Source organism: Narcine bancroftii, chromosome 4 (genome assembly GCF_036971445.1).
Source record: "Narcine bancroftii isolate sNarBan1 chromosome 4, sNarBan1.hap1, whole genome shotgun sequence".
Lineage (NCBI taxonomy): Eukaryota > Metazoa > Chordata > Chondrichthyes > Torpediniformes > Narcinidae > Narcine > Narcine bancroftii.
In genome coordinates, this window is record NC_091472.1 from 207,593,470 (window position 1) to 207,610,630 (window position 17,161).

Consider the following 17,161-nt stretch of genomic DNA (forward strand, 5'->3'; position numbering starts at 1 on the left):
ATGTCAGAGGTAAGATTTTTTTAGCTAATTACTGAGGGTGGTGGGTGTCTGGAACGCATTGCCAGGGGTGGTGGTGGAGGCTGGTACAATTGATATGTTTAAAAGATTGTTAGATAGACACATGGATGTAAGAAATATAGAGGGTCTATTACACCCTTTTATCAGTTATGACAACCGCCCTCCCCCCAAGGACCCTGCTCAATATTTATGGGCCTCCTTTCTTGTGAAGCAGTCACGTTTTAGTTTCTTCTGTAATCTCCAACGACGACATAAATATCATTAAAAATATTGGTCTTACGTGAGGTGAAAAGAAAACAAGGCTTTTAATTAAATGTGGAGCCCTGTTGAGAATGGCTTTTGGGAAATAAGTTTCCATAGGCCAGCACATCGTGAGCCGAAGGGCCTGTACTTTGCTGGAACATTCTACGTTTTAAGACTTCCCCACGTTATTCCTGCAGCCAACATTAGTGGCACTGATGACCAGAAAAATGGTGTCTCCAAACACCGTCCTTCAGTGTAAGTGATGAAACAGCAGCTCCGGATGACAAGGGGTTCACTCACAGTATAATACCCAGAGGATGCTCAAGGTTCAGCTGAACAAATACCCAGTTCAGCTTTCTCACTATCAGAGCAGTTCACAAAGAATGAAAGGGTTATTATACGAGGAGCATTCGACAGCTCTTGGCCTGTATTGCTTGGAATTTAGAGAATGAGGGGGTATCTCTGAAATATTTTGTATCTTGAAAGACACGGACACAGTGGGAGAGTGTAGGACAAGAGGGCACAACTTCATGATTGAAGGGATGCGGAGGAATTTTTTAGCCAAAGGGTGGTGAATCTGCCCATGGGCATGTCAGTGGGTGTATTTAAGGCAGAAATTGACAGGTTCTTCATTAGCCAGGGCATCAATTAAAAGGGGAGAAGATCAGGCAGTGGGGCTGAGTGGTAAGATGCATCAGCTTGTGATTAAATGGCAGGGCAGTCTCAATGGTGGCAGTTACCATAGCAGTTAGCGCAACACTATAACAGTGCCAGCCACCTGGGTTCATATTTGGTACTGTCTGCAAGGCGTTTGTACATCTTCCCTATGTCTGCGTGTCTGCTTTCTTCCCACCTTTCAAAACATACAGGGGTTGTAGCACAGGCTTCGAACATAGAATGCTACAGCACAATGCAGGCTCTTCAGCCCTCAATGTTATGCTGACCCATATATTCCTTTAAATAAAAAGTCTTAAACCCTTCCTACCCCATAACCCTCTATCAATGTGTCTCTTAAATGCCCCTAATGTTTCCTCCTCCACCATCATCCCCAGCAAGGCATTCCAGGCACCAACAATTCTCTGCATAAAAAACTTACCCCAATGTCTCCTCTAAACATCCCCTCCTCTAACTTTGTACAATGTCCTCTGTTGTTTGCTATTCCTGCCTGGGAAACAGGCACTGGCTGCCCACCCTATGTATGCCTCATAATCTGGTAGACCTCTAGCAAGTCTCCTCTCATCCTTTTACACTCCAAAAAGTCCCATGTCTGCTAACCTTGCCTCATAAGACTTGTTTCCCAATCCAAGCAACATCCTGGTAAACCTCCTCTGCCCCCTCTCCATAGCTTCTACATCCTTCCTGTAATGAAGTGACCAGAACTGAACACAATACTCTAAGTGGGATCTTACCAGAGATTTGTAGATTTGCAACATGACCTCTCTACTCCTGAATTCAATCCCCCTATTAATGAATCCCAGGATCCCACAGGCCTTCTTAACTATCCTATCAACCTGCGCGGTGACCTTGAGGGATGTATAAATTTGAACCCCAAGGTCCCTCTGTTCATCCACACTCCAGAGTAACCGACCATGAACCCTGTTCTCAGCCTTCTGGTTTGTCCTTCCAAAATGCATCACCTCACACTTAGCCAGATTAAAATCCATCTGTCACTTTTCTGTCCAAGTCTGCATCCTGTCTATATCCTCCTGTAACCTTCGACAACCTTCAGCTCCATCCACAATTCCTCTTTGTGTCATACGCAAACTTACTGACCCCTCTGTCTACCTCTTCATCCAGGTCATTTATAAAAATCATAAAAGACCAGGAGTCCCAGAACAGATCCCTGCGGCCCCTCCACTAGTCACCGGCCTCCAGGCAGATACTTACCTTCCACTTCTATTCTCTGCTTTCTTCCTGCATGCCAATTTTTTAAATCTACACGGCTAAGGTTCCACTGATCCCATGCCTCATGACTTTCTGGATGAGTCTCTCACAGGGGATCTTGTCAAAAAATCTATTAGCACATCTACCACCCAACCTTCATCAATTTCTTTTGTTACCTCCTCAAAAACTCAAATAGACTTGTGAAGCACGACCTTCCCTTCACAAAGCCACACTGACTATCCTTGAGTAGGCGGTACTTCTCTAAATGCTCATAGATCCTAACCTTAAGAATCCTCTCCAATAGTTTGCACCCCACAGACGTAAGACTCAACGGTCTATAATCCCAGATTTCTCCCTATTACCTTTTTTAAACAAGGGGACAACATTTGCCATTCTCCAATCCTCCGGCACCTCCACGTGGCCAAAGAGGATTGAAAGGTCATCACTCCTGCCCCAGCTATTCCTTCCTTCACTTCCCACAGCAGTTGGGGTGTATTGTGTCCGGCCCCAGGGATTTATCAATCCTGATGTTTTTAAAACTATCCAACACTTCCTTTTCCTGAATCTCCACATTGTCCAGCCCACAGGCCTATTCTATTCCAACCTCACCCTGATCAAGGTCCTTTTCTCTTGTGAATACTGAAGCAAGGTATTCACTTAGGACCTCCCTAACCTCCAGGGACATGTTACCTCCTTTATCGGCCCCACCTTCATTCTTGTCAACCTTCTGTTCTTCACATATGCATAGAACACCTTGGGGTTCTCCTTAATCCTACATCCCAAGGCTTTCTCATGCCCCCTTCAAGCTCTCATAAGTCCTTTCTTAAGCTCCTTCCTGGCTACCAATTACTTTTCCTGAATCCTTCCTGTTTCCTGTATCTAACATATGCTTCCTTCTTCCTCTTGACTAGTTGCCTCACCGGTTTTGTCAACCACAGTTCCGCTTTCTGACCATCTTTTTCCTGTCCCAGTGGGACAGACTATCCTGAACCCAGCACAAGTGGCCCCTAAACTTCCTCTTTAGACATACAACACAGTAACAGGCCATTTCAGCCCACGAGTCTTGCCACCCAATTTACATCCAATTAACCTACATCCCCAGTATGTTTCAAAGAGTGGGAGGAAACCAGAGCCCCTGGGGAAAACCCATGCAGACATGGAGAGAATGTACAAACTCCTGACAGACAACGTAGGATTCGAACTGCAGTCCCAATCGCTGGCTGTCAAGGCCTTGCACTAACCGCCATGCCAACCATGAACATCTATTTCCAATTTACTCTCCCTTGTTCCTGCCTCATCCCATCCTAATTAGCCTGTCCCCATTTAAATACTTTCCCATTTTGTCTACTTTTATCCTTATCAATAGTTATGCTAAAGCTTGGGGAGTTGTGGTCACTCTCACCAAAGAGCTCCCCCACCTGACCAGGTTCATTACCCAGTACAAGATCCTCTCGTCGGCTGCACCACATAGTGTGAAAGGAATCCTTCTTGGATCTACCTGACAAATTCAGCCCTATCTATTCCTCTTGCAGTCAGTAGGTGCCAGTCAATATTAGGGTAGTTAAAATCACCCATAACTACAACTCTGTATTTCCCGCACCATTCCAAAATCTGCCTGCTTATCTGCTCCTTGCGGTCCCGAGGGCTATTTGGGAGCCTATAGACCACTCCCAATATAGTGATAGCTCCCTTCCTATTTTTAAAAATTTATTTAATTATTTGCATCATTACAGGAAAAAATGAATAAAACATTAATCAAATATCCATAGCCGATGATACAAAAAAGTACTTTTATATATTTTCTCCCCATCCTCCCTCCCACCCAAAAGAAAAGGAAATAAAAGAATGAAGCATCTACCATTTAATATACAATAATATTAGCATAGACAATCATTAATTGTTATTAAAAATTACTAATTAAGAAGAGTGGATAAGATAGAAGAGGTGGACAGAAAATTATCCATAAAATCCATGTATGGTTTCCAAATACTATAAGAATTTTCACCTTGATTCCTTAAAACTATACATGGTATACAATTTCACATCTATACATGGTATACAATTTCACATCTCATTATACCATCAACTTCATAACACTTCTCCATCATCTTTCCATGATATCGCTATACATTTCTTTGCTGTTGCTATTGCAATACTCAAAAAATGTTCTTGGTATTTGTCCTTTTTCAATTTTATATGGTTTTCATAAATATCTCCAAGTAAAAATATTCTTGGATCCTTTGGTATCTTTATCTTCTTAATTTGCCCTAATAATAAAACTCAGTTCATTCCAAAACCTGCCCACTTTTTCACAAGACCACATTGAATTCAAAAGAAGTCCCTATTTCTTTCGTACATTGAAAAAACTTACTTGAATAATTAGGATGAAGTCCATTTAACTGATGTGGAGTATAATACAATATAGCTCCCTTCCTATTTCTAACTTCCACTCACACTGTAATACTATCCCTGACCAGTAATGCTACCCCACCTCTCTTCCCTCCCATCTTATTCCTTTTAAAACACCCAAACCCGGTCCCTGCATCAGCCAATCCTGCCCGTCCTCCAGCCAAGTCTCTGTAACGGCCATAACATCGTACTTCCACGTACTGATCCATGCTCCAAGTTCATCCCCTTAATTCTTAATACCCCTAGCACTCCTAATACCCCTCAAGCAGGCTCCCTTTGTTTCGTCCCCTGCCTGTCCTTCCTCACGAACTCAGAACCCATAGCATCATGCTTTTGACCTTCTACCCTAATCTCCGCCCTCACATTCTGATTCCCACCCCCCCACCACCCCCCGCAAACCCTCCCCAACAGATCTAGTAAACCTGCCCACCAGGTTATTGGTCCCCTGCCAGTTCAGGTGCAGCCTGTCCTTTTTGTACAGGTCTGTCGCGATCCCAATGATCCACAAATCGGAACCCCTGCTCCCTGTATTTACTCTTCAGCCACGCATTCATCTGCCACAACATCCTGTTCCTACCCTCTCTGGTGCGTGAAGTCTCTATATTTGAGGTCCTGCTTGTTAACTTCTGTCCTAACTCCCTGCATTCCCTCTTCAGAACCTCATCCCTACTCCTGTGTATGTCATTGGTTCCCACATGGACCAGGATACCCGGTTTCTTACCTTCCCCCTCCAGAATGCTGTGGACTAAATCAGAGATGTCCCTGAGCCTGGCACCTGGGAGGCAACATACCATCTGGGAGCCTCGTTCTCATTCACAGAACCTCCTATCTGTTTGCCAAATCAGAAAGTCCCCAATCACCATCGCTCTACTCTTCTCCCCCTTCCCTTCTGAGCCACAGGGCCAGCCTCTGTGCCGGAGACGTGACAACTACAACTTTTCCCTGGTAAATCATTCGCCCCCAACAGTACCCAAAACGACATACTTATTGTTGTGTGGAACAGCCACAGGGGTGCTCTCTGCCTATTCCTCTTCCCTCTCCTAAGTCACACAGCTACCTGCCTCCTGACATTTAGGGGTGACTGTCTCCCTGAATCTCTATCACTGCCTCTGCCTCCCGAATGATCCGGAGTTCTCTAGCTCCCTACCTCGGTCTCCCAGGAGCTGCAGCTGGATGCACCTCTTGCGGGTGTAGTCATCAGTGACAACTGTGCTGCCCCAGAATTCCCACATCCTGCACTCGGAGCATCCACTGCCTTAGCTGCTGTCTCCATTATCTATTCCTAGTTTCAGTATAAAGATCTTACCTGGTCCTACCTTGCTGGAGACCTCAGCTCGCTAAAGCCTCTAAGTCCCACTCCTACACTGGGCCACTCACACTCTAGCCGCTCCGCTTGAGCTCCCTCTTTATTACTCCTCCCTCCAATCACCTTATGGACTGGACTTGCTGCATGTCTAAATTTAAATATACCCCCTCTGTTCAGGGCACAGGTTCGACAGGCTCTCACCACAAAGGTGAGCGTGCTGTGAGCAGAGAGGATGAGGAACATGGGTTGTCAGATACGCTGGGAACACCTTAAGACACAAGAGCAGAAACAGGCCATTCAGCCCATCGTCTGTCCTGCCATTTAATCATGCGCTGATCTATTCCCCACTCAGCCCTTCTCCCATAACCTTTGATGCCCTGACTAATAGAGAACCTATTAATACACCCAATGACCTGGCCTCTACCACTGCCTACAACAGATTTACCCCCCTCTGGCTAAAGGGTAAGGGAGGCAGGCAGTGCTCGTGTCAGTGACCACGAAAGGACCATTACAGGAGTCTCACCAACCCGGCTGAGATTCAGCATTGTATCATGTTGGAGGTTGAACCTCCAGGAGCTCTTGCCTGTAGGCACACTGGTCATGGATCCAGAACAGATCAATGCAGCTGGGGTGGCAGGGGAGACAAACTGGGGGGAAGGGGGGAATCAGTGAGGTGTGAGGAAGCAGAGCTGGAGGTTGGAATGGAACAGGCTGATGCACCACAACATTCCTTACCTTCCTTGATCATGTCCGCAAGGTTAGGCTGGCTGTAAACCTTGGCCACTCGATATACCATCAATGCATTCTTGGGACTAACGAGATCAGAGCGCAAAGCCCGATTCAGAAAGCTTTGGAACAGTCTGGTGAACATCAGCAGGTTGTCCTGCATGAAAAAGCCCCTGTGACACAGAAGACAGAGTCAGGGATCGGTGGTAATGGAATGGGGGCCAGGGACCAGAGGGTGCGGGGGGAGGGGGGGGGGGCACGTTGCAGCTCAGAAGTTCAAGGCCTGACACAAAAACATGCACCATCTTCAACAGATGCCTCTGCACCACCCAGGGATGGTTTGCAGCCTGGTCGGTGTGGAGGGACACTAGGAAAATAGCACCAACTGTCTACACAAAATCTTCTCTCTTCACCAGAGAATAAATCAACCAGTATCAATGTCCTGTCCCTGGCCAACCTCCCCAGCATTGAAATCTTCTTACATTAGGCGGCATGGTTAGGGCCTCTGGTTCGAATCACGCGCAGTCTATAGAGTTTGTTCATTCTCCCCATGTCTGTGTGGGTTCCCTCGAGTGCTCCAGTTTCCTCCCACCATTCAAGATGTAAGTTAATTGGGCAGCACGGGCTCATGGGCCTGTTATGTCTAAATTTAAAAATGAATTTATTGTCAGCGGAATCGGATGGGTTCACCATTCCACAGCTGACGTGGAGTTTCCAAAACGGACAGGGAATTCTGGACTCCATCTCTCAGGAAGAGTTTACCCGTGGACAGAGGAAAAGATCCAGTCAGGCACTCAAAACCTCCTTGTGGAAATGCAACCACGCAGCAAGTCCCGGTGACCTCTGGCCTGTCTTCACCCAAGAGTCGAGGAACATTCAGCATGGCACCAGGAACCTTGAGGAAGTCCACAGAAGCATTGGGCACAGCTCAGCATCACTTCCCCATCTGCAGCAGTCTGTTTCCCCACAATTATCCTGGCTAGCGAGCTCACCAAGTATTAAAGGCAACACAGTTAGCACAAGCTATTACTGCGCCAGTGACCCAGCTTCGAATCCAGCACTGTGGATAAACAGTTTGTATGTTCTCCCCATGTCCATGTGGGTTTCTTCCAGGGGCCCCGGTTTCCTCCCACCTTCCAAAATGAACAGGGGTCATAGGCTAAGTGGGGTGTTTGGAAGGTGTGGGCCAGAAGGGCCTGTTACTGTGCTGTATGTCTCAATTATAAAATTATCATAATTAAAACCTGGTGAAAAAACTGTAACAGCGTTCACCCTACCACTAGGGTCTGAAAGGCACCATACGATTTACCATTTGTCAGGGACGCTGCGATCGACGGGCTCCATCAAGCTGAGAGGTTTCTCCGCTGCATACCTCCATGGCTGCAGGTAGCTGAGCCAAGTTTCCAGAACCTGTGGAACAGGAACTGTTAGCACTTTCACAACCCAACCTGCCAGAGTGGCCACCTGTGACTAATTGGGAGAGATGAAGTAAAGCGCTCACCTGTTTTACCTGGACAGACCCCCACTCTTTCCAAAGCAATGCCTACAAGACCTGTGCCCAACCTCCCCAGTGCCGACACTGCCACTGCAGTCAGAGCATTGAATCCAGACAACAACACAGACATAATGAGTACCAAAGCTTACCCAGCGAAGGGCTGCAGTGGTACCAGAGCAAGGAAGCCTTGCTACCAGCCTTAGGTGAGACAGCACCTGGAGTACCATGGAACACTACAACACAGAAGCAGACCATTTGGCCCATCTAGTCTGTGCCAAGCTACTTTACCGCCTGCACTGAACTGAGCACAAATTTGGTCTCAACTCTGGAAGGTTGCACAATGCACCCTGGACATTGCACCCTACATTGTGGTTTCTGAGGCAATGAGAGAGTTTGTGGTCATGCACACAATTGTAATGCACAGATGCACCAAGGTCTTACTTGCTGTAGCTACACAGGCTGGCGAGATACACCGACTACAATGGTGTACAAATTACAAATTACCAAGGCGGTAAACTACAAATTAACTTACCAGACTGCCAAGACAGCAAAGGGATCACAAATATGAAAGGATGGATTAATATTCATCTGCAATTAGTACAGGAAAAAAAGTAGTAAAAACAAAACAGCTGGGGAAACTCAGCAAAGACAGATACGTTACCAATGTTTTGGCCCTGGGCCCTTCATCAAGGGATGAACAAATATAATGGTGGTGGGTGGAGGAGCAAGGTCCCATGGGCAGGAGGTAATAGGTGAAGGGAGGGAGGACACAGTGGTAGTGCAGATAGATCTTCATGCGGACCTGGAGTATGGTCACGGTTAGGGTAATACAGGGAGATAGAAGAGTCTGACAGCTGAACTAAGAGGGGCTGGTTTTTGGGCTTCTCTATCTTCTGCCTGAAGGTAGCAGAGAAAGGAGGCTGTGACCAGGATGATGGGGGATGCCTTCTTGAACACCTCACAGTGATGTTCTGATGGTCCACGATGGACACTTTCAGCAGCTTTCTGTGGAATTTTGATATGACTATTTAACATGACAAATCACATCAAATTTCTTAGAAAGTACAGGTATTGGTATGCCTTCTTCATGGTTGACCCCGTGTGCTGGGTCCAGAAGAGGTGCCTCCAATACGTGAACTCTCCACCTCCGTGTGAGGTTCCACACCTTCCCCTTTCGAAGTATGAACCACATTCCCCTACAGTGATTCAAGATCTTTTATTGTTGTGCAATAAAATCAGTCACGAACCGGTCTCCAGCAGCCCGCAGCGGGTCCTTTGACTGCAGTAGCCTGTAGCCTGTGTGGGTTAATCGCCTCGAGTCTCCAGCATCCCAGCTGCCTGTGTGCTCTTCAGCCTCAGAACCCCTTGCTGGTCTGCTGCTGTGGTCACTATCCAAGGGTCATCTCCTCTGCTTCATCTCAAACAGTGGGGTGGTCTCCCCATTTTCTGATACCCTGTTTACCTGGAGTCTGTAACCCGCCCCCCCCCGACCCCCCCCCACCCGAGGCCACTGCGGAACACAGAACCAGACCCCACTGTCACAGGATTTTAAATCTTTTATGGAGTCATTGGTAGTTGTGCTGGGTGGTAGAATCCTGTGGAGGAGTGCTGTATCTCTGGTTTGCCATTTTAGTGGGCTGCTTTTATTCTCGGATCACAGGAAGGCAGCAACATTCATAGGAGAATGTAACAGATCTGTCTTTGCAAGTCCCTCTGATGAAAATCATGAAGTGGGGAGGGAATTCAATTCAGAAAATCAATCAACGACACAGCACCAAGGATCTGTTCCACAAATTACAGCCATGGAGATTGAGGGGAAGGGAGTGGCGGTGGCCTTGGGAATTCTGTTCACACTACCCGCTGTACAGAACATACAGGAGACAGGTTCCCAAATTAGGTAAGCGTTAGCTTCGCCTCCCAATCAGGGTCACGTGAAGCCACGGATTGGTGGATGGTTTTTACAAGCAGATTCTGCAAATTGGAATTTATGGTTGTAAAACTAAAAACTCTGGTCAGATGAACCTGCTAATTACCCATCCAGTACAGACAAGGCGCTATTTCATCAGATGCAAGGATCGACAATGAGATAGACAACAGACTCGCCAAGGCAAATAGCGCCTTTGGAAGACTACACAAAAGAGTCTGGAAAAACAACCAACTGAAAAACCTCACAAAGATAAGCGTATACAGAGCCGTTGTCATACCCACACTCCTGTTCGGCTCCGAATCATGGGTCCTCTACTGGCACCACCTACGGCTCCTAGAACGCTTCCATCAGCGTTGTCTCCGCTCCATCCTCAACATCCATTGGAGCGCTTTCATCCCTAACGTCGAAGTACTCGAGATGGCAGAGGTCGACAGCATCGAGTCCACGCTGCTGAAGATCCAGCTGAGCTGGATGGGTCACGTCTCCAGAATGGAGGACCATCGCCTTCCCAAGATCGTGTTATATGGCGAGCTCTCCACTGGCCACCGTGACAGAGGTGCACCAAAGAAAAGGTACAGGACTGCCTAAAGAAATCTCTTGGTGCCTGCCACATTGACCACCGCCAGTGGGCTGATAACGCCTCAAACCGTGCATCTTGGCGCCTCACAGTTTGGCGGGCAGCAACCTCCTTTGAAGAAGACCGCAGAGCCCACCTCACTGACAAAAGGCAAAGGAGGAAAAACCCAACACCCAACCCCAACCAACCAATTTTCCCCTGCAACCGCTGCAACCGTGTCTGCCTGTCCCGCATCGGACTTGTCAGCCACAAACGAGCCTGCAGCTGACGTGGACTTTTTACCCCCTCCATAAATCTTCGTCCGCGAAGCCAAGCCAAAGACAGACAAGGCAATTGAAGAAGGCAATGGGGAACTACTTCAGTATTTTCCCCATGTATAATCACGAACTCAACATCGACTATGGTCTCAGCTCAAAGACAGAGCCTTCACCGAAGGAGAACGGGGGAGGCAACAACTACAGTTTGGAGGGTCAGAGATCGTGACGGATGGAGAGACGTGATCACTCACACTGAATGGCAGGGCACCCAAATGAAAATGAGACTATGATGTTCGGTAGTTGCGGTATTCTCTATCAACTTACGATTTTTCCACTAATGATGGGTTTATCAGAATAAGTAGAGGAGCATCAATATAGGAAAGGGTGATTGCGCTAGTGAGTGTACAGAAAGTTTGCTGGTGGGACTGGAGGCCTTGAACTGTGAGAAGACATTGGAAAATCTCGGACTGTTTTCTGGAACAAAAGCCAGGGTGTGACATTAGAGGTTTATAAATTCACGAGGGGCATAGAGAAGGTGAATGGTCACAGTTTTTTTCTCGGGTGAGAGGGCATGGATTGATGGTGTGAGGGGAAAGATTTAAAGGGGACCCAAGGGACAGATGGTGGGTTCATGAAACAGGTGGCCAAAGTTTAAAAGACACTTGAACTGCGTCATGGATAGGGAAGGTTTAGAGCCAAATACAAGTAACTGGGACTAGCTCAGTAAGGCAGTCTTGGTCAGCATGGATGAGTTGGGCCAAAGGGTCTGTTTCTGTGCTGTAAAACTCTTGCTTCTATTTTATCGAGTCAAAGGTTGGAACGTACAGCTCTGAAGGAGGCATCCAAAGGCCAGTGAGTGAAGCACTGCTGCAGGAACACGTAGAGATTTTGCTGAAAGAAGCACGAAATCACTGCCCTGCAAAAACAAAAATAACATCAGTACACATGCTTTGTAGTAAGGTGCACACGTCATAACCAGTAATGCAGCAAGGTTGCTTCCTCAAACCAGACACACAAATCAAACACACAAGCTTCGAATTGTCCATTAAATATTCAGACCACGGTTATTTAAAAATCTTTCCAAATTCAGATTTTGTTAAACATTATACTTGACAATGTCACTGCTGTGATAATGCAAGGTACACACTTGTTTGCAGAAGGAAATTTTGCAACACAGGCTAAATGCAACTTGTCCTTCAAGACCTCATGAAACATCTCTGTTGGGTGACTGCCTGGATATACTAAACCAGGCAGAACCAACTCCAACTAGAGGGGAGCCAAGGTACTTGGTGATGCAATGGCTGTGGGTTGTAACTCAGCCTAGTCATTGGCTCTGGAGCAGCCAACAATTTGGACACTTAACTGCGTAGTTTACAGTGAGAAACACGACAGGACACATTTATTTTTGTGCGGTACAACTTCAGGACGCTCAGACTCAGAAGCACCTTAAATGCCACAAGAGCTTCGACGGATCAAGACAGGAAATGGATAATTTCCTGAGCATTTCAGGTGGTGAATGGCAGCCTTGCTAACAGTCTCCATGTCATGAGAAAGGCATTCATTCATGAGGAAACTCTTTCAAAGCCCAATCTTCCAAACGCAACAGCTCACTCCTTCATTAAAATGTACCCTGACACCCCCATTCTTTATTGGTAGCCACAGCCTCAGCACCCCAACTCTCCCATAAATACGAGGGTTGGATGGTTGATGGGACAGCATGGAGGTGACGCAGCAGGTAGCACTGCTCCAGCAAGCAAGGTCCAATCCTGGCCTCTTGTGCTGCCCACATGGAGTCTGCACGCTTCGCTGTGTCTATGGCCTGCACTATAACCCGTGCTGCATCTGCCCTGGGAGAGGCTGATCTTTACAATGGCAGCCTATCTTTCCTGCTAGAGACTTCTCCTCATTGCCATTCTTCATTCTGCTAGCCCTTCCGATTCCACTCACTCCATCCAATTATGCTCCTCCTGAGAGTGCAACTGTATTAACCTCCTGTCAGCTATCTAGCACAGTAGATCTCTCGATTTCCTAAGCAAGGAAGAGACACTGAGGGCCCGAGAGAAAATCGGCAAGGGAAAATCGGTGAGCCACTGATCTGCTCTCGAAAACAATCTGCCCACGTATGCTTCAACCTGATGAAGGGCCCTGGAGATTTTGGGGGTGGGGAGGAGGGGGGGGCTTGTAAAATAGTGCAATAGCAACAACCTGAGTCTCAATGTGGACAAGCCAAAGGAGAGGACTTCAGGAGGACACACATCAAACACTTTGCACTACATATCACTGGGAATGTGTGTATAGGATTTAAAGGATTATCAAGAACCCTTTCAATCTAGCACAGAGTATCTTTGACCCACGACCACCAAGGAGGTGGTCGGGAGCATCAAAATCAGGACTGCCAGGCTGGGTAACAGTCCAGTTTTCTGGACCAATTTTCATATCAAATTTTACACTGATCATTCTTTTAGCCTCAGTAAGTACCTGCATTGGGAGCTTGGATGGATGGGATTGGATGGCAAGTATCTGTTTGGGGCGTCAGGAGCTTGATTGGGTGGGCAGGGTGTTGGAAGCTTGGATGGACGGGCTAAAGCTAGGGAGAGTCTGTGGCAGGGACGTAGGGAGCTCAGTTGGGAGGATGCTAGCAGAGAGTCTATGGCTGGGGAGTTGAGAGTTCGGATGGGCGGGCGGGAGCTAGGAGAGTGTGTGGCCGGGGTGTTGCGAGTTCGGATTGGTGGGCGGGAGGTAGGAGAGAGTCTATGGCTGGGGTGTTGGGAATTCGGATGGGCAGGCAGGGGATAGGAGAGAGTCTACAGCTGGTGTGTTGGGAATTCAGATGGCCGGGTGGGGGATAGGAGAGAAGCTGTGGCTAGGGAGTTGGGAGTTCCGATGGGGTGATAGGAGAGAGTCTATTTCTGGGGCGTTGGGAGTTCGGATGGGTGGGGTCTACGAGGGAGAATGTGGCTGGGGTGTTGGGAACTCGGATATGCAGGTGGGGGCTAGAAGAGTGTGTGGCCAGGGCATTGGGAGTTCAGATGGGCGGGTGGCCAAGACAATGGTTTGCGGTCGGGGGCAAAAATGGGGGGGTGGGGTGGGGCAACTTTTACACAGGTCACATGGAAAATAATCGATTTTTTTGGGACAAAAAAGGAAAGGGGGGTGCTTGATTATTACACGGGATCAAATATTACATAAGTATATACAGTAATAGGTTCTTCCCCCTGGCTGTGAGATTGATGATCAGTATCCAGAAACCAAATATGTCATCCCAAAATAATTCTATTAATTTTAAATCTTTATGTAAATAAAGATTACTGTGTGTACACCATGGTCCAGAGAAACACTTTCATCTGGTTGTACATGTTTGTCAGATGAGAAGAAACGTTGGTTACCGTCTACTTCCTCCGGATGCTGTGTGACATGCCGGGTTTCTCCAGGACACACTTGTGTATTATAATCAGCATTCACAGAGCTGGTTGGAATGGACCAAAAGTTGCCAGCAGATGAGCAGCATGACTAGGGAAAGTCAATGAATGACAGCCTGGTCCGACAGGTGGTTCAGCTGGACTGGGGTGATCGGCGCGATGAACGGCTTCACACAGCCGCCACACCAACAGCCTCTGCACAGCCAGTTGGGAGAAGCTCTGCTTCTGCACGCGGTGCCAGTTCACAGTACTTCTGCAGCACCTTCACTCATCAGCCGACGTCAGCCATCCAGCTCCACACATAAGCACGGACCATTAAACCCTGTTCATCTGACTCAACGGAGGCTGCCCTCATCTCACTGTGGCTGCAGGTCCTGCATTCCATTTTAAACCTACCAGGTTCATTGGAAAATTTATTGCAACACTACAAAATAAAGCTAAGTTTGTTGTGATATTAAGGATTACAGATGGCACTGTTAACGTAGCGGTTAGTGCAACGCTGTTATAGCGCCAGCGATTGGGACTGTGGCTCGAATTCTGCGTTGTCTGAAAGGAGTTTGTACTTGTCTGTGTGGGTTTTCCCTGGGGACTTCAAATACGGATGGGGGTTGTAGGTCAACTGGGCGGTATGGACTTGTGGGTGAAAGGGCCTTTTGCCATGCTGCATGTCTAAATGTAAAATTTTAAAGTAACATACAACAGTCAAGAAAACATTCTAGTCTGGCACCAAAGGACAATGGCATTGGATGGTCACGGTGTTACTGTTATCTTTCAGTTGGCAATTGGGCTGTGGAAGGAGCTCTTCAAATCGTGAATGTGAAAGGGGACAAAGAGCAGCTTCTGAAAGGCTCAGAGTGGCCACTTCACTCATGTCGAGGGATGCTACATGCTGGAAGCCCACTGCTCAGAACCAGACAGCACAGAGCTGGGGGCCGGGCAGCCGTACCTTGGCAAATGCAGAGGGGCAAGATTTGGAGAGGCAGAGGACAGATACCACAGGAAAGAAAACTGGGGAGATCCAGCATCAACCACCTTCAAAACAGATATCGCATTCATTGCCAAGGGAGCTTATTTAAGCTCCACTCGACCAATACCACGGAGTGGCTTCCAAATCAGATCTGCAATGTACTTACAAGTTTGAATAGCTTAACGGACCAAAGCTGAAACAGCTTTAAAGTGCACATGACCTGTGCAGTTCCTGACCTGGGAGTGTTTGATCCGGACAACTGCTACCTAAAAAAGCCAAGTGCTCTTTGGAGCTCTGAAAACAACACAGTCTAACCTCTTGAAATCCTCCAGTGGACTTCCAGTGTGAGAATGGGCCGAGGGTGAGACTTGCTCCTGCTTGATGCTATTGGAGAACCAGTGCAGGTGCTTGATCAGCAGCCTCACCATGAGCACGTGCTCCTCTGTGGGAGTGAACGGTTCCTAGCAAACAGAGGAAAGCTGGTCAGAATGTGTGGCGGGAATAAAGAGTCCAATTCAACACTAGGACACAGGGGAAGAACAGCCCATTCACCCTGCCAGCCTGACCCACCAATCATGCAAATTGTGGCTGATTGTCCACCTCTGTCATTTACCTTTACTATCCCATTCCTCTTCATTACCATCATATCTATTGATCAGTGATTTGAATGAACTCTGAGACTGAGCCTCTATTGCTAGGTATCGAAGAAAGGCTCAGGCCCAAAACACCCGTAATATATCTTTACTTCCCATGGATGCTGTGAGACGTGGTGAGTTTCTCCAGCATTTCTGTGTTTTGACCACAATCATAGCGCCTACATACTTTCGTCTCTACTGCTATCCATGGGAATAAACCCCTCTAATGAGCCAACCTGGGACAAAGGAAGATCGGCATATCCCCCGCCCCTCAACAACTTCTACAGGTGCATCATCAAAGGAAGACTTAGCTAGTGCATCACAGTGTGGGACGGGAGCTGCTCTGCTCAAGACTGGAAGAAGCTACAGAGGTGATGAAAGCAGCTCAGAGCATCACGCAACAACCTCCCTCCCCTCTATGGACTCTGACTACATCTCCCGCTCCCAAGAATGAAGACCCATCGCAGCCTGGACCACCCATCGGGGAGAAGGCTCAAGAGTGTGAAAGGGCCCACCAAAAGGCTGAATGGCAGTTTCTTCCCCTCAATTATCAGGCTCCTGAATGATCCCCACCAACGGTCCTCCCACGCCACCTTTGTACAATGGCTCATGGGAGGGGTTTGTTTCTGGTGATGGCAGTAGAGATGAAGTCTGCAGATTCTGTGATTGTAGTCAAAACACAGAAAAGCTGGCGGAACTTTGCAAATTTATCTTAATTGCATATCCTGTAAATTGTGCTCTTTACATGGCTAAGTGTCTGAGGTAAGCTGTTAATTGGCTCAAGGAAGAACCCTTCTCACTGTTTGGGTATTTTTGTGTCAAATAAATGCAAAAGAGGAGAATTAAAGTTTATTGACATCCAACTGTTCAAGTACAACCTGATGAAACAGCATTCTCTGGTCCTTGGAGCAAAACATGCAGACACACAACCAATCATAACACACATGCAGACAAATACATGTGCAGAGTGCACCTACATATATAAAAATAAATACAGTAAAATCCCTTGGTATCCAGCACCTATGGGTGCTTGGTAGAAGCTGGATTTGTGAATTTTCCGGTTGCTTGAGGTCGCATGGATTAGTGAATTAACCCCTGGGGTTTGAATTTTAAACTTCTGTATTTTTACCTATTATTTTCTGGATTTTTTTTGCCAGTTTCTTGAGGCTGCCAGTTGCTTGAATTCCAGATATCAGAGATTTTACAGCATTGTTAAATTAATAGTGGAGTCTCAGAGGGTTTGTATGAGCAATTCATCAGTTTCACTGTCCTGAGGAGCAAGCTGTTCCTCAGTCTGG

The 17,161-nt window shown here is 47.2% G+C and overlaps 1 protein-coding gene across 3 annotated transcripts in view; it reads right to left on the reverse strand.

The window, feature by feature from the left end:
- Positions 1-17,161, reverse strand: part of smpd4 (sphingomyelin phosphodiesterase 4) — a 124,977-nt gene that overhangs the window by 32,516 nt on the left and 75,300 nt on the right. For all 3 annotated transcript variants that reach the window (XM_069933775.1, XM_069933774.1, XM_069933776.1), the window contains 4 exons: positions 15,544-15,689; positions 11,668-11,758; positions 7,896-7,996; positions 6,596-6,759 (listed from right to left, as the gene is read on the reverse strand). In XM_069933775.1, the coding sequence (XP_069789876.1) occupies positions 6,596-6,759; positions 7,896-7,996; positions 11,668-11,758; positions 15,544-15,689 (502 nt within the window). The remainder of the gene's footprint in view (positions 1-6,595; positions 6,760-7,895; positions 7,997-11,667; positions 11,759-15,543; positions 15,690-17,161) is intronic.